The 18,181-nt window shown below is 35.3% G+C and overlaps 2 protein-coding genes and 1 pseudogene across 5 annotated transcripts; 1 reads left to right on the plus strand and 2 right to left on the minus strand.

Annotated features, from left to right (window-relative positions):
- Window positions 1-410: 410 nt before the first annotated feature.
- On the minus strand, window positions 411-2,641 carry LOC109008019 (CBS domain-containing protein CBSX3, mitochondrial-like). Of its 4 annotated transcripts, XM_018987950.2 has the most exons (7): window positions 2,488-2,492; window positions 2,359-2,406; window positions 1,992-2,261; window positions 1,814-1,892; window positions 1,272-1,345; window positions 1,104-1,164; window positions 411-710 (listed from the first exon to the last, which is right to left on the minus strand). In XM_018987950.2, the coding sequence occupies exons 2-7, from the start codon at window positions 2,371-2,373 to the stop codon at window positions 568-570; spliced, it is 642 nt and encodes a 213-aa protein (XP_018843495.1). In that variant the 5' UTR covers window positions 2,374-2,406; window positions 2,488-2,492; the 3' UTR covers window positions 411-567. The 4 variants fall into 4 exon arrangements, with proteins under 4 accessions (XP_018843495.1, XP_018843497.1, XP_018843496.1 ...); XM_018987952.2 differs by lacking the exon at window positions 2,359-2,406 and having other exon boundaries at window positions 2,488-2,641; XM_018987951.2 differs by lacking the exon at window positions 2,359-2,406 and having other exon boundaries at window positions 1,992-2,273; window positions 2,488-2,641.
- A 4,082-nt stretch (window positions 2,642-6,723) lies between these two features.
- On the minus strand, window positions 6,724-12,093 carry LOC109008020 (annotated as a pseudogene).
- A 1,366-nt stretch (window positions 12,094-13,459) lies between these two features.
- On the plus strand, window positions 13,460-13,780 carry LOC109008014. The gene has a single exon (XM_018987936.2). It carries the CDS (start codon window positions 13,460-13,462, stop codon window positions 13,778-13,780), a length of 321 nt encoding a protein of 106 aa, XP_018843481.2.
- Window positions 13,781-18,181: the final 4,401 nt, after the last annotated feature.

Genomic DNA, 18,181 nt, shown 5'->3' on the forward strand with positions numbered 1-18,181 from the left:
GTTCGACTGAGCAAGATATAAATTGTGTATTGTGTGGGATCTCTAATATGTTTGCTTTTGTTCTTTTGGTAGTTAATATGCAGATTTAGAAATTCATTTTCAATCCATAAAGGACCAAGTAGAGTGGAAGATCTTGACATGGTCCCATTCCAAGTTATCTGAAAGATCTTGACGTCCTTCTCTCTCTCTCTCTCTCTCTCTCTCTGGACAACAAAACACCCAAACATTCTATTAACTGACAAAGGTAGACATTTAACATGTCTTTTTGTTTATTCAGCATATCGCATACAAGAATATTGATTTTGGAAACTGATATTTTCCTTTTGGGATTACATGGTTTCTGTAAAAGAAAATACTTTAATCACGAATGAATTATACAAAAGTAAACTCAGAAAGTTACGTGGCTTGATTGTAAAACTATTTTTATAGTAAATTAGATATAACGGATCATATGAAATTACGTCAGTTTATAAATTTACTTTATTGTAATCTCGTGTTTGTAGCAGTATAAATATTGCTCCATATCCAAAATCTAAAATCCTTCTGCATGTAGGTGTCGTTTAGGTTCTAATAGTAGTCACCTCTAATGAATTCGTTCAATCGCTTCAGTTCTCCACTTTGCTGCTCAACTACTGCTCTTACAACATCTACAATGGAGATCATCCCAACTATCTTCCCATCTATAACTGGAACATGTCGTATCCGATTCTCTGCAAACACCAAGATTGCTCATTACTCTTTCTATTATTTTGCATATTTATTTAAAACAAAACAAAATGTAAAAAGAGAATTAGAGGTGCAAAAAAAAGGTTGTGGGTTTGTCTATCACACATTGGATGGAGGCATATGAAAGATCGGATCATTTAAGACCTCAATTAGATATCAGGAGAGATAGACACATGAAATGAGCTCTACAAAGTATTATCAGTTCCTCTGTAGATTTTTTCGGATGACGCTAAATAATCAATAAATATAGTAGGACCCAGTTAAGTATCTGTCCCACTTGAGACATCAAGTTCGAGTAAGAACTTGAAGAGATCGATCTTGACTTTCAATCCTTACTGGATGTTGCAGAATATGAGTTACTAGCATGACTCTCTCACCTGTCATGAGCTGCATTGCTTTAAGAATGTTGGTATCGGATGTCACCGTTATTAGTTTGTCCTGTTGAAGGCAAATTAGCAATCGAGAAAGTTAAAAGAGGTCATGAATAGCCTGGTTTTTAAGTATTTCATAGATTTAATACTAGATTAACAAAAGCATGAAATGACCTTATCAGTCATAATTTCCCCAACTCTTGTAAGTGTCGGTGATCTTCCTTGCCCGATTATTTTCATCGTGTAGTCTGCTCTTTCGTTTGTTTCACCATTAAAAAAACAATCAGAAGAAAAAAAACTTCTGTTTTGACTAAGGTAGATGTCCCCAATTGTTTGCATATATCGTATAAATAAACTAGGCAGAAAAAACATCTTATTGGTTTAATACTAAATATAAGTTTAGAGCGTGTAGGTCTCGTGTAAGTCCAAGAAGTACAAATCACGTGCAAGTCTTTTGAAAAAAAAAATGAGACTCTTTATTAAAAAACGAGTTTTTTCCGTATAGGTCTCGTTTTTTTTAAGAGACGTTGGAATTACACAAATAATTTTTCATATATATATATAGTTTTTAACATGAGCTCATTGTTTGGAATTCTTTTAAGTAACCCCTAACCTCAATACTACAAAAGTATTATCCTATAAATAAGGATTTAATAATAAAATCGGGATCTCGTCCCCTTCTTAAGGAAGAAGAAAAAGAAAACTATAAGAATTACCTCTTTCGGTAACGAGCCCTGCAAGATGTTGCACCACTGGTTTTAGGACAACTAGCGACCCAATATTATTTGCAGCCATCTGCAATATTATCAAATTCATTATTTTAAAATGCATGTAATGTTAATAGTTTTGGAAGTTTTCAAAACAAATGAAATATCATTGAACTAGGACTTTTGCCTTTTTTACAGCATCAATGACAGCATCATCAGTGTGGCACCACAGCCAGGAACCAACTTTTTCTCCTCCCTTTGTCATCAGCACCTCTGCCACCGTCACATTCTCCAGCCCTTTCAGCTGCACGGGTGAAGATCTAGAGGAGGAGGTGATGCCTCCAAAACGCGAAAGGAATTTCTCCACTTCAAATGCTGCTCCCCCTTTCCCATGCTGCAGAATTGCAGCCCTGAATGTTTCTTGGCAAGATCGTATTGCTCTGACTAGTCCTTGCATCTAGTACTTTTACTTTGTAAATTAAGGAAAAAAAAAAAACATGAAAGAATCGTGATATATATGAACAATGCATAAACAGTAACTGATATTTGTTTACCCTTTCCTCAAACATATTGAAAGCAAGTCGCAAGCTTATCGAGGGCTCCTAAGTGCATGGTTAGGCATGTTTGAGGTTGATTTCAAAGAGAATGGAACAAATGAACAAAAGGTGGCATGGAAGTATTACCTGTGCTGCAGAGAAAAGCTTCAAAATAGGTTGGAACTAAGCTGTCCTAACGATGGCAGTGGGAATTGCAATCTTAAATAATCCATGCATGAAATTTCAAAGAGATGACACACAAGAATATCTTGCTGTAAAAGTTCCTTTCTTAAATGGGTGTGTGAAGGAAGAGGAATTTTAGTTTATATATCAGTTTTTTTTTTCTGTCAGATGCCTAACTTCTTGGTCAGGTTGCTTGTTCATCTGTATCATGGCATGCAGGAAGTTTGCAGGGTCTGGAATCGAATCAATAGTCATGTAGATTAGCAATTATTGATTTCTTTTTGTTCTTTTTTTTTGGAAGGATGTTCTTTAGCGCTTAGCAAATACTCTAGCCACAAAGTGATTACACAAAAGTAATCTCACAAATTGATGTGGGTTGATGTGATTTTTTATATTATAAATTTACTTTTATTATAAAGTAAATCTAACAGATCAGATAAAATTACATCAGTTTGTATAATTTTTTTGATAGATGTAGTAGTCCTCTAGGCTTAAATTCATGTTTTGAATCAAGGGATCACTCTTAAAAGTAAATAGGATTACTTCCTTTTTGCTTGGAAGGGTGGATATCACATGGCTTGGACCCCACTCAAGCCTAAGATCATAACTTGATAAAAGCTTATTTATCCCCTAATTACTCTCAAAGGTCATAATCTGTGCGACAAAACAATCAAGTAAAGGGTAATCCAACACAAAGAAAGAGACTCTAAGGCTATGTTTGGGCACTCGCCTCATCTAATATTTTTTTTTTATAATTTTCTTTTCAAACATCACTCAAACATAAAATACGTTTTAATTTCAAATCTTTAATTTTTTCAACTAATAATTATAAATTTTCTAAACTTTAAAACAAAACACAAAAGACAATACAATTTTTTAAAATTTTTTAAAAATTATATTTTAATAATATTTTATTTTTATAATATTTTTATTCTAATTTTTTCCTCTCTTATTTTTCAAAATCTAATAAAATATTTTTAACTCAAATAATTTTACTACTATTTACAGAACTCTCATCTCATCTCATCTCCTTACCCCAACATGCCTTAAAAGAGAGGATGCTAGAGGCACAAAAGGGACTGGATTTATTGCAATTAGTAGTAAAGAAAAGATAAAAGGATAGAGAAAATGTTGTAATGTTTGGGTAATACAAGCAAACATCATCTTCTAATCTCCTTCGCCACTTGAGGGAATGCTCTGAAACACCATCTCCGACTGCCTAAAGACGTAAGGGCAAAGATTGGCTCAAGCTAACCTCAGCAGAGCAACTTCCATGAGGCTTCATTTCCAAAGCCAGACCCTCGTCAAGATCGAAAAAAAAAGGCCCACCACATCCGCATGGGTGTGCTCGGTCAGGCATGTTCCTGGTTACTCCCCGACATTGTGAGCCACAACCTTGATCATCGAGTCAACGTGCAAGGTAATTCCCACGACCAAGTTGTCTCCTCCAGCAGAATTTTGTACCCTTTTCTGGAGGAAGTTGAGACCCATAAAGTTATGCGCAACGGCACAACAGTACATGGGATGTTGTTCTAGCTCCTGATGCATCCCAATAGTACACAATATTACTTGCTTAAAAAAGGGAAAAAAAAACTTGTCTCCTTTATGGACGGAGATGTAAAGGACGTGTCACACTATCGATCATAATCGTTAGCCTGCAAATTGTTAAGTGGGTGTCACAGTGTGCCTGTGACACATCTGAAGCTTAAGTCAGCAATAAGTGAGAAATACTAATTTAAGAATATTCAATCAGATCTTTTGAAGGTTATATGTTATCCCCATATATAGGCAAAGAGAATATTGGATGAGTATTATAAATTGATTAACTTTACACAATGCTTAGCATTTAAAAGGCTTATCTCTAATGTATCAGAGTTATCTAATCACCACGTTATCCAATATGAAGTTTATGTTAGAATATTTTAAATATGGGCTTCATTTGATTGCACATTTTATAAAACGGGTTAGACATATATATATAGCTCACAATGATATTTTGTTTTAACCCACTAAGTTGAGTGATCATTTGGGGTTTGTTGCACCTTAGTAATATAGGATTATATCCTATTTATATTGTGGTATAATTACATATGTAGGCCTGGAAAATCAAGGGTCTTGATTATGGAATTTGTATAGACCCATATTAATTTGAGTCCTTAATGGGTGGACTCCATTAGTTTTCATTTATAAGAGGCTAGCTCCCTCCTCCTCTCCATATGTCCATTGGCTTGCCCCATTGATAGCTGATATTTTGTGAGGAGCAAGGAGGAGAAGATCTGTCTATATGCATTCTGGAAACATGGCTTCCGCAGGTATATTTTCACCATTTTCGTTTTCAATATTGCTATTTTAGATTCTGATTTCTAGCATGTATTTTTGTATATTTTTACAGTTTATCCCTCCCTAATAATCAGGGCGGCTAAGGTTTATGTTAATGGGTCTTGGGACCCTAGTTTGGGTCAGACTAATATTAAGTACTTCTCCAAGAGACTTTGCATGTGACTCCTTGGCACACCTCGACAAGGAGGATCCATGAACACCTCTATTATTGGTCACCTTCCATGGTGGCATTCCATGGTGGCAGATTATATTTGAGCAAGCTAATCTTCACTAGAAAAGAGCTCCTGGATATGCAACTAATTAGTTCATCCTCGGTGTGCCATGGCTCCTCGACATGAAATATCTTCCTACATCATGAAGGCTACTTAGGTTACATTGACATCATAAGCCACACTACTTTCAAGCATTGTTTTAAATATTGTACCGTACCATACCGTACCATCCAATACAGCCTATACATGTCGTACCAGCCACTGGTCCTGTATAAGTATTACATATATTTTGTACCGGTCCAAATACCAACCGTACCAATCGATATTTCAGCTTGTACCGATCTGTATTTCGACCTTTATTTTTTTTTTTTCACTTTTTCAAACTACAAGTTCATTTTTTGATCCCCAATTCAGATTAGGTTATTTATAATTTATATATATGTATTTATATATAATTTATTCATATATAGACTATTATTTTGAAATATAATTTTTATATATTTATATATATAATTTATTTATATATCGACTATCTCAAAACGGTACACAAAACGGTATCGATACAATAATATTTCGTTCCAGTGCCTTGATCGGTACAACGTCAAATACGGTATTCAAAACTTAGCTTCTAAGATCAGGGAACCAACGATCAAACACGTGGCCCTTGAACAACCATCAAAGTTCTCTACTTGATTCCCTCGCTATAAAGAGCTCATTGGCAACAAATCCGAAGCTCCTCGATCGGCTTTGCACCTTATACAAGATAAACCTCGGCCTAGGCCTCCTCAAGTTGGCAATCTCAAATTGGCACCTCAAGCTCAAAGTCCTATGCAGGGTAATTTGTTGTTTGAGGCCTCCTCAACTTAACAACTAAAGCACCAAAAAACCTCTCAACATCGAATATTCCCATCCAAGGAATCTTTATAATTTTTTATTATATTTGTACCAATCTGCCTTTTTGAAGTAGTTTAGCTCTATCAACATAAAATCTATCAAATCCACGTCACTAGACCCGAATCCCCCTTATCAGTTCCCCAACCCATTTTGGTAATTTTCTTTTTGTTAATGTAGACCAAGAGCAACAATCTTGACATCAATTAGATATGGATGACAATGAGGTTGATAAAGGAGTTCAAATAATGAGTAATGTTCGATACATTTCTAGAGTGTATAAATTTCGCGCACTCATTTTAAAAAAGTGAGATTCACCGTTAAAAAATTAATTTTTTTTTATATAAATTTCATATTTACTTACTTTTTTCAAAGGAAGTACGTGAGACTTACACATCCTAAAACTGTAAATATTATTTCTCAAAAAGAATATGCGATCCTGTGAGTTTTTAACGGAAGAACAATTTACCATTGGGACTCGAGAGTCAAGACAGTATACATTGACCCAGCCACGAACATGGTAATGGGTGGCGTCTAGTTGCTGTTGATGAAGCTTTTTGTAGTTATCTTTTTTCTGGGTGGTGTTATTTAGCTGTTAGATGAAGCTTTAAGAAGAGGTTATGTTGATTCTGTGTGGTTTTTAATGTAATGAGCAACATTGAAGCTTTGTGATAAAGCTTTGTGCTGTAGGTTCTGTGTGGTTTCTGATGTAATGACCAACTATTTATCCCATCAAAATAGTTCCTTACAGATAAGATGACTGAAACAGTGATTCATTACATTACAAAAATATCTCACATCCAAAATAAATGAACTTGAGCACACCAAGGTAATTGGTCCCTTACAAAGTTCTGCATACCAAAATACATAACATCCTAAACTCAAAATGCAAGATGTGCAAGTAGCACTAAAGATGAAATCCACGACAAAAAAACTGCTATCCACATGCTTCATAATTTCTAATTGGTGCTGAGTAGCTTCTATTCTTATTACCTGGGTGGTGGAGAAGAGTAAGATGGGGACATACTTGTATTTTGGAACTTCAAGAACAAGTTATTTTCTCAGACCATTCGAAACAGAAATACAATATCAAGTGCTGCATTCCTCATAGCATTGCGTCATAGTCGTCCAACTGATCGTTGTACTCCAACACCTTTCTCTTTATCTTGGATGAATCTACCCACGTAATGAAGTCTTCTAGATTCCTTGTTACAAGAAATGCTTGAGTCAGTAACCGTGTCTGGACCAATTCGTATGTGTCCCTGCTCAATATATGTGACAGCTTCTTTCATGTGCTCACAAAACTTCAGCCGCACTAAAACAGTCGAGAGTCTACGTCTACAAGGAGGATAAATACACAGAATTAATCCCAATTACGTAAAGCAATCAAGGAAGGGGATTTGCACCAACTAAGAGGCTGGCTGACAAGAAGTCAAATTCCACTTATCTAGAAAGGAATGGAAAGAACTTGTGTCTAAAATCATTTATAAGTCAATGGCACTAGAGGAAAATTTTCAAATGTCTTACTATAAAGCCTAGGGTTCATATCTGCAGCAAAGCTAGTTGAAATAAGAAGCAAAACTTCTCTCTTTTTTATTTTTTCCTTATATCATTGTGATGCATCTCGCTTTGTGATTAAATCGTGCAGAGTTTTCTACCTTCTCCTTTTAAGGTATGACAGAGTTGTCCTGTATCTGAGCAGAAATGAGGACTTTATTTACAGAAGCAATCGCATACCTACATAAGGATGATGCTGTTATGCGTTCAGACACTTTTAGAGCATCAATGTTGTGCTTGGATGGTATTACACCAATGTTGTACCTGCCATTGACAAAAGCATATCGAATCAACAGAAAACCTTCGATGAAAAAATGATAGTTGAAATGTAACAGTGTGAACATTGAAATAAGAATGATCTTAAACAGAAATGTTGTTCTCATTACCCCCATACATGCCATACAGTCCATTGAACACAGAAGTAGAACTACAATATTCATCTGCGAGGGATTTTTTTTCTCTAAGATTGGGAAAATCTACATTAACATAGTTGGCTTTGAGCCAAAACCATAATCTCAATCGCATTCTCCTAAAAAGAGTAATCAATTGAGCTGGAGCTCATTGGCACATTGAGGTTTAATGGTGACAACCTTAATCAAGCCACATAGTGATCTATTCATTGGGCTGTAATTATAAATCCCGAATAGCTAATAGGCAAATGCCATATATCAACAACGGAACAGTTAGAGACATTGGTTACATTGACTTAAGATGTAACGCCCCAATAGAAGGCCCAAACCACATGGCCTATAAAAGGACAAGTTACAATTGGAATCCCATTGAAACCTTATAAAGAACAAGAACTTCTCCTTCCCAAATAATATGGGATCACATACACCACCTATCATTATCCTTATCATATTGGGTATCACAATCACTGTCTGAAATTTCGAACCGTACCGGCCGATACGGCCGATATTTGCCGGTACAGGTACCATGTACGTTCGTACCGGCCATACCGGCCGGTACTGATTGTACCGGTCTCAATTTCGGCCTGTACCGGCCTATGTTTCGGCCGGTATTTCAGCTTTTTTTTTTTTTTCAAACTACAAGCTTATTTTTTGACCCCCAATTCAGACTAGGCTATTTATAATTTATATATATATATATGTATTTATATATAATTTATTCATATATAGACTATTATTTTAGAATATAATTTATATATATAATTTATTCATATATCGACTATCCCGAAACGGTACACGAAACGGTACCGATACCGAAATATTTCGTTCCAGTACCTTGACCAGTACGGTATTCAAAACATCGATCACAATACCCCCCTTAAATTCCCGACGTCCTCGTCGGGCCAATCTGTTGTAGGTGGCAAGGCTCAAGTCTCGCATTTCTGGTTGGGATAGGCTCTGATATCATTTGTAATACTAATGGAAAGCACAAACGACATGGCCTATACTCTAAAAAGACAAGTCAATGATACAATTAGAACCCTATTGGAATCTTATAAAGAGCAAGAACTTCTCCTTCCCAAGTAATGTGGGATCCCATACACCATCTACCCTTATCTTTATCATATGAGATATCACATAAGAACTATGACGATGTAACGTAGGTAGACATCGTTTTATATAGTTCATTGTCATATCTCAAAAAGCTTATCACGATTAAGTCACTTTTTTATTGACACAGGGTGTCTGGGAACAAAGTCCCAATCAATCTCAAGAGTTTACAAGCTATCGGCAAAGAGTTTCCCACAACTGCACCTCGGGTCAAGGGTACATTTTTTATACACAAAGGTTTGGGCCTTAGACCTAGAGGGAGCAAAGCATTAAGAACAAGACTCTTACCACTTGAGCAAACACCTTCAGGTTTAGCATGACCAAGTTATGGAAACAAAATAAAGAGTTATCCAATTGATATTTCTACCCGTTGCCAGAAGAAGTTTCTAGCCAGATCATATGGAAGAAGTTGATTATCTCATGTTGAGATCACAAGAACAAAGTTAATGCCCCATGCATGTTGTAACAATGAGGATTAATAAGAGAGATGATAAATGGGACAACATAACCCATTTTGAAAACCAAAATGGGATATTTCATATCTAACAGAAACTCCCAACAACTATGCCAGAGCATTAGTGGACTCAACTAGGCAAGCAAAAAAGAGGTCCCTGAAAGCACCCAAATCAAAGTCAGCACCCAATTTCATCCCTCTTTTTTCCTTTTATTGTTTGCCCAAAAGCCCCGTTATACTTCAACTATGAATAGAAAACATGTGCCTATTACTGAATATTACTCCATCTTGAGAGTTCAGGTAACCAAAATTCAACCTAACCACTCATTAATTGAGTCCATCCCGATATTATTATTATCAAATGAGGTTTTGTAATCATTGTTGTGGATAAGTAACTTGAGTTTTGGTAATCATGTCAATAAGAAAGAACAAATTGAATTCTACTCGTTTTGTTTTGAACTCAACCGTGACTGTAATTCTCATCCCGAACGACAACATCACTTAAGGAGTAAATCACATCTTACAAACTAACATTCTCATAAAAAAATTTAAAAGAAAAATCAACAATAGATCAACAAAAAACCCATTTTCTTTCAATTGGCTCTTGTTTCCTAATTAGTTGAGTAGTTTAGTAAAAGAAAAACCATAGAATTGAAAAAACTCACAGCTTTTCGAGCATCATATCAGTCATTTGAATCCTAAAAGGGTCTTTCTGGTCCATCCTAGTCAAAATGTTCACTAGCTTCTGCACCATGCGGCACAAACTCGCATACCTACTTTCAAGAAAAATTTCCACAAAATTAAAAAAAAAAAAATACTCAGAACCCTAAAATAGAAGAGAATATTAGAAAGGGAAAATAAAAGGACGTACTTCTTGTAATCATCACGCTGGGTGACGTGATAGCGTTGCATAACAAAAGCTTCTCGATGGCCATGTTCCTTTTTCCAGTCCAAGAAATCAACCTTCTTCAGCAGCTTCTTCTCGTGAAACTTTAGCTTCCTCATGCTTACTGATTGGCAAAGAAAATGTGTGTTCTTTCTAAAACCCTAGGAGTCAGCAGCGAGGTTTTGAATTCCGTTCTAATGACCGTTCCGGTTTGAGCACTATAATGGAATATTTCAGTACCGGTACATACTGGTGTACTGTTTCAGGATAACCTCCATATATAATTATTTTTTGATAAGTAATCTCTATATATAATTATGGAAAATGATAGAGATCTCGCTGGGTGATTTTGCTCCAAGGTCCCGCTCCAATAATTTATTTTTTTTAGTTTTTGTTTTTAACTTAGTGATTAAAAAAGTGTTGTTTAATAATATTCTGATTTAAAAAAAAAAAATATTTAAAAGTGTTAAAAAAATGATATGAAAAAAATAGTTTTAAATATTTTTGTTTTTTTTTCACATCATTTTTTTAACACTTTTAAATATTTTTAAAAAAAGAAAAAAATTCACAATATTATTAAACAACATTTTCTTAATCACTAAGTAAAAAAAAAAACTAAAAAAAAAAAAATTGGAGCGGGACCTTAGAGCGGGATCCCTAGCATTACCCTATAATTATATTTATATATATATATATAATATACAATGACAATAAATCACCATCTATCAACTTGATAACCAAAAAAACATAATCATCAAAGAAATAGGAAATAATCCATAATCCATTCTCCATAGCAACATTTGATTTGCCACTAGAAATTTTTTATATTTTGCATGATTATTTTGAAAAAAAAAATCATAAAAGAAGCTACAATTGGGAGTTGGAACATTCAGCACATTGAAACTTTACATCATTAGGGAACTTTATATAAAAGCAACTTGAATCTGACTATTTGATCAGTTTTGGATATTACAGTGTGGAGGCCATTAAAGAAACTATGATGTCTAACACAAAGGTTTGCATATTTGACAAGTTCTGCATCTTACACCAATTAGATTAAGCCCACAAATGTACTATACTATAGTCCATTCCTTCTTTTATTTATTTATTGTTTTTGTTTGACCAATTGAGCACACACTGTCCCACAATCAAGAATCCCGTAAATATGTTATAGAGTTGTACTAAACTTTAAAGAGCACTGGCCACTGCAATACTGCTTTCACAAGTTCACAACCAACATAAACGGTGATGGGTTTATCTATGCAATTTAGTCTAGCTACTTTTATGTATATTGTGAGTTTGCATGCAAATAACTGTTCACGATCTCAATGTGTGTGTTTATAGATGTAAATTTCTTAGTCTTGATAAAGGATTAAAGTATCGCATGCCGAAGAATGAATTAAAAAAGTTGAGAGAGAGATGAACTACCTAGGTCCGAGTCGACTCGAGGGTGCCCACGGAAATCAGCAAGTGGCTTGTTGCATCACCGTGATATGTCTCGGAACAGGAATCGAGCTTATAGTGGAAAACTGAGTAGAACAGAGGAAGCAAAGCTGAGAGAGAGAGAGCTTACCGATATGAAGAGAGAACGGAGAGTAGGAGGCGGTACGCCTTGAGGTGAGGCGGCGGCAGCGGCGCCGCACAATGACAGTAGCTGGACGACTTGGAGAGGCAACCGAAGGTCCGAAACAGAGCGAAGGAGTATTCGGGGGCTGGGCGCTGGACAGGAAAGGAAAGAGAGAGACGATTATAAGGGGGTGTTAAAACGACATCGTTTATATTTATATTTTTTTTTTTATTTTTTTTTCCTGCGGGCTGGGATTGGGCTTTAGAAAGGATGGCGCTTCTGAAACGGGCCTGGCCTCAAAAAATCTGGGTTATGACACTAGTGGTAAAATTAGAGCTTAAGATTTATATTTGAACTCTAGATTAGAGACATAAATAAAGAACATGAATTTGCATTATTTAATAATTATTGAATATTAGAGAATAATTCTATTGATAAAAATAACTTATGTGGGGAATTCTTGATCTAAAAAAAAATTAAAAGTAAACTTACAATCTAACGTAGCATCCAAAGAATTTTTTTTATTATAAAATATATCTGGTGTCTTGTATCAAGTCACGTATCACAATATACATCTAATCAAACTTTCAACACGTAGTTAAGGATATATTTGGATTTAACATGAGATTAAAACTTTTAAGTAATGTTTATGAATAGTTCTAAAATCTTCTTGAGACTAGGTTTTTGGATGTTTGATGAATAGTAAAAAAAATATTTTAAGTTTAATATAATGAATAAATTTTAAAAACTTCATAGTAGGGAAAGTAAATAAATAAAAGACGGCCAAACACTAAGGGGGCCTTTTTTTTCTAATTTTTGTTTAAAATATTATTTAGAAAATATTGTTTTGATTTTTTGGTATTTTTGAAAATTTGAGTGAGATTTTTTTTATAGAGAAATTATATTTGCAATCATGGAGTGCGCAAGCGCAGCCACAACCATTTTGAAAAAAAATGAGTAAATATAGAACTCACATAAAAAAATAATTTTTTAATAGTGTACTCTACTTTTTTCAAAAGGATTGCGCGATGCTTGCACACTCCACTAATGTATCTACCATTGTATATTTGTATGTTTGGGAGTAAATGATGTTCGACTAAAACATATATTTCAACTTTAGTGACGAAACCTATTTGCCAAAGTTAGAAGTGTAACAGAAAAAAGGTGGAGATGATAAGGAGGAAGATTGGTTTTCAGTAGAGTTTTGTAGTGGATAGCAAGGGGCTCAGTGGTGGGCTTGCTATTCTATGGATAGTTAATATGGAGGTTGAATTAGCTACTCACACCAGAAGCCACATTTCCCTTAATGTGACTCTACCAGACTCAGGAAATAAAGTTCTTCTCACTGGTTTTTGTGGAAGCCCTAAAGCTTAAAAAGGAATTAGTAGTTGGGATCTCCTTAGAGTCTTGAAGCCACAGGATGATAGATCTTGGTTATGCATTGGGGACTTCAACGAGATCCTGCACTAGCATGAGAAGCAAGCGGTTGCTGAGAGACCATATCGAAAGATGGAAAATTTCATAGAAGCAATTGAGGTTTGTGGCTTGTATGAGGTGCAATTTCAGGGAGACAGTTTCACATGGAGTAACAGAAGAGAATGGAGGTGCTTTACAAAAGAAAAATTGGACAGAGCTTTTGGAAATCAGTCTTGGTTCAACCTATTTACAGATTCTAGTGTTGGCTCTCTAGCAGCTCAGTGTTCTGACCACTGTCCAATACTTTTGCTAGTTGGTAATGATGAGGGGGAGAGGAAGAAGACACAATCTTTTAGATATGAAGCTAGCTGGGGCAAGAGAGAAGAATGTCAGGAGTTGATTGTTAGAGCTTAGAACAACACTCTTCATCAATTGTCCAATGTTCAAGAGGCTACAAATGGTTTGAAGAGATGTAGGGATAACCTTTTGGTATGGAGCAAGACGACTTTCAAAAACTAGAAGGCCTTATATCAACAAAACTCAACTAGCTGAAACTGCTTCAAGAGGCCAATGTTGGGGATGAAAATGCTACTATCAACAACTTGAAGAGGGAGGTGGACTATTTGCTCGAAGAGGAGGATTTGAGATGGAAGCAAAGGGCCAAACAACAGTGGCTCAAAGATGGTGATAGGAACACAAGTTTCTAACACAAATGTGCAAACCAGAAAAAAAAGGCCAACTCCATAAAAATAATTTTTGATGAGAATGGAAGATCTGCCACCACACCAGAAGAGGTAAGTCACTTATTTCAAGGGTTTTTTCAAAATCTTTTTACTTCTTCAAATTCTGATAAGACTGAGGACTATATTAAGCACATTAAGCCCTCTATTACTAGTAAGATGAATGCCGTATTAACCAAAGGAATTGATGCTTCAAAAGTAGAAAATGTTATTTTTCATATGAATGGCTTAGGCTCCATAAGTTTAGATGGTTTTCCAACTGTATTCTATTAGAACCACTGGGTAGTGGTGGGTTCTAAGGTTTGTGCTGTAGTTCAAGAAGCTTTCTACTCAAGCTGTTGGCCTAGTGATTTCAATGCCACCCATATTACCTTAATTCCTAAGGTAAAAAAATCCTACTAAAGTCACTGAATTCAAACCTATTAGCCTATGCAATGTAATCTACAAGATTATTGCAAAAGTTCTGGCAAACAGATTAAAGAAGCTCCTCCCTCTGTTATTTCTCCAACTCAAAGTGTCTTTGTCCCTAGAAGATTGATTACAGACAACATCATTGTGGCTTTTGAGGCAATGCATACCATGCAAAGTCAATTGAAAGAAAATGAAGGTTACATGGCTTTGAAACTGGATATAAGTAAGGCATATGATATGATTGAATGAGCTTTTTTGGAAGCAGTCATGATGAGGATGGGTTTACTCATAAATGGATTGAGGTTATTATTATGAGGTGTGTCTCATCTCTTTCTTATGCTCTTATTATAAATGAGATTTCGCAGCAATCCTTCACTCCTCATGGCATTAGACAGGGTGATGTATTATCACCCTATCTTTTTATTCTATGTGTTGAAGCTCTTAGCAACCTCCTACAATCAGCTGAATCCTCAGGTGCAATTACAGGGGTTCCTTTAACACGAAACCAACTGCACATAAGCCACCTTTTTCTTTGCTGATGATAGCCTTTTGTTCTGTAAAGCCAACCCTCTGGAGTGGAGCAAACTAATTCACTTATTAGACATTTATGAGCTTGCTTCATGCCAAAGATTAAACAAAGAAAATACATTCATAGTCTTCAGTAAAAGCACCAATCTAGAAGTCAAGGATATCATTATTCAAGTTGCTAGTATTCAATCTACACATCCTTATGAAAAGTATTTAGGCTTGCCAGCTCTGATTTGCAGATCTAGATCAAAGGGTTTCAAGAGCATTCTTGATAGTGTGAGGGGCAGAATCAGTAATTGGAAAATGAAGTTCTTGTCCCAAGTTGGGAACGAGATCCTTATCAAGGTTGTGATTCAAGCTATCCCCACCTATTGCATGGGAGTTTTTAAGATTCCTAGGAACATTTTGAGGGAGCCCAACAAAATCATGCAGTAGTTCTGGTGGGGTCAGAAAGTTGAAGAAAGGAAGATTCATTGGTGTTCATGGGACAAAATGGGAATGGCCAAAGCTATTGGTGGACTTGGGCTTTGAGACTTAGAACATTTCAACATTTCAATGTTAGCAAAATAAGGCTGGAGATTGATTCAGAATCCTCATTCCTTGGTTGCTAGAGTTCTTTCTTCTAAATACTTTCTAGATGGTGACTTCTTAATAGCTGGTCTGTGTAAAAGTCCTTCTCTCATCTGGAGAAGTATCATGGCAGCCAAGCCCCTACTTGAAGAAGGGCTTCTGTGGCGAACTGGGAATGGTAATTCTACCAAAAGTTGGCACGACAAGTGGCTGCCACTACCTATTTCGTTTAGAGTACAAAGTGGGGTTCAAAGACTTAATGTTGAGGCAAAAGGGGTAGAACTTATTGATCTAGACACAAATCTTGGGATTTGCAATTGATCAAGGAGATTTTCTCTGAAGATGAGGCAGCAACAATAAAGAAGATTCCATTGAACCTTTGCAACAGTCCAGATAAACTTATATGGAGATGCACAGCTAATGGCATTTTTTTTTGTAAGAAGTGCCTATCATTTGCAACTTGAACTTCACAAAAGGGCTAAGGGACAATCTAGCTATTTTGATAAGAAGGAAAAATGGGGAACATTGTGGAAACTAGCTGTTCCAAATGCTGAGAAGCTCTTTCTTTGGAAGGCGTGCAATGATAGTTTATTAACAAAGAAGAACATATTTAGAAAGAAGATAGTCGATGATCCAAACTGTCTAATCTGCTTACTGCATGAAGAAAGCATTGAACATGAAATATGGGAATGTGAATCAGTGATAGATTTTTGAGGCCTATGTTCTATGCAGTTGCAGAAGAGAAGCAATAGGAATCAAACTTTCAGAGAATTAATGCTCAGCTTACTAGAGGAATTGAATGAAGAAGTGTTGACAAAGATGGATGTGGTGGCATGGAGATTTTGGAAGAGAAGGAATGAGGTGGTCTTTCATAAAGAGTTTACCAGTCCCACGATCCTTTTGAAGCAAACTAATAAAAAATTATAGGATCTCAGGTTGCTGCACAACAAATCCTTAGTGGCTCCAGAAGCTTAGTTTATCCCTATTGCTTAGTGGAAAGCCCCTCCAAATGATTATTATGAGATCAATTGGGATGTTGCTATTGATTAGAAGAAGTGTAGGGTTGGCATTGGCACTGTTATCCGAAACTGGGAAGGGCAAGTCATGGAACTATGAGAATGAACAAACCCCTCTTTCTCGATCCACATCTTGCAGAGGCATATGCTGCTCTTCATTCTATTTTGCTGGGACTTGACATTGGTTTGATGAAGATTATCCTTGAGGGTGATGCTCTTAATGTCGTTAAAGAGATTAATGAAGTAAGTGAGCAATAGGGTCAAGCTGGTATGATAATCTCAAATGTGAAAAAGAGTCTTAATAGATGTGAAAGTTGGAAAGTGAATCAAATCAACAGGTCTACTAACAGGTGGCTCATCATGATTTCTTATAAGTTTGTGTTTTAAGTTAAAATTTAAAAACTAATTAGAATGTATATTGGGTGCATTAATTTATCAATTATCTTTGTATTTATAAAGTATAATGTTAAATACAGTTTTAAATGTGAAAATTTCACTTACTTTAAAGAATAATAAAAAAAAATCTAAATATACATAAAAAAAAAATCATTTTTTTTAAAATAAATATAATATTTTTGTAAAAAAAAAAAGGGTAAAATTACCTTAACATGATATTTAACGCCCTTTATAATAATGATAAGCTTTATATAAAGGAAAATACTAGTGAAGCCCTTCAAACTAACTATTTATGCATTTTAAATTTTTTTATTTTTATTTTTTTACTTTATGATTAAGAAAGTGATTATTAGTAAAATAGTATATTTTTTCTATTTTCTTTATGATTAAGAATATTAAAAAAATACTTAAAAAAATTAAAAAATAAAAATAAAAAATTTATAACTAATGGTACACTTAGCGGTAAGCATGATGAGAATTGAGTATGCACAAAATATTTGTTTTCAATGAAACAATTGTATGACACCACTTAAAAATGATACGCGGATCAGTATAACATATATACATGATTTGCATAATCTATTCTAAGAAAGAAGACGAAAAATAAGGCTATATTTTCTATCGGTTACAAGCTTAAAACATAGTCAAATTTCCTTATTTATTTTCTAGCTGTTACATCCTTGATTGTTGGCAGATTTGCTGCTCGTGTGATCTTCAGCTTGATTTGAGGAATCATCCTTTATACACCCCCGCAAGATGAAGTTGCCATCGGTTACTCCAATCTTGTTTCTAAGAATCTCTGTGCACTGACAAGATAAGGGTTTTGTTAAGAGATCAGCAAGCTGATCTTGTGTGTTGACATGGTGAACATTTAGTGTACCCTTTTGCACTATATCGCGGAAAAAATGTAAGTCAATCTGAATGTGCTTCATCCTTGAATGTTGGATTGGATTGAAACTCAATTGTGCTGCTCCCAAATTATCACACAACAAATTTGGAGAAGCTGAAATGGAGAAGCCGAGTTCAGCAAAGAGTGCTAGGAGCCATAATATTTCAGAAGCAAGCGTTTGCAAGTTCTCTATATTCAGCTTCAATTGATGATCGTGCGACAACCCTTTATTTTTTTGAACTCCAAGATATGAGATTAGAACCAA

The sequence above is a fragment of the Juglans regia genome, chromosome 6 (genome assembly GCF_001411555.2).
Source record: "Juglans regia cultivar Chandler chromosome 6, Walnut 2.0, whole genome shotgun sequence".
NCBI lineage: Eukaryota > Viridiplantae > Streptophyta > Magnoliopsida > Fagales > Juglandaceae > Juglans > Juglans regia.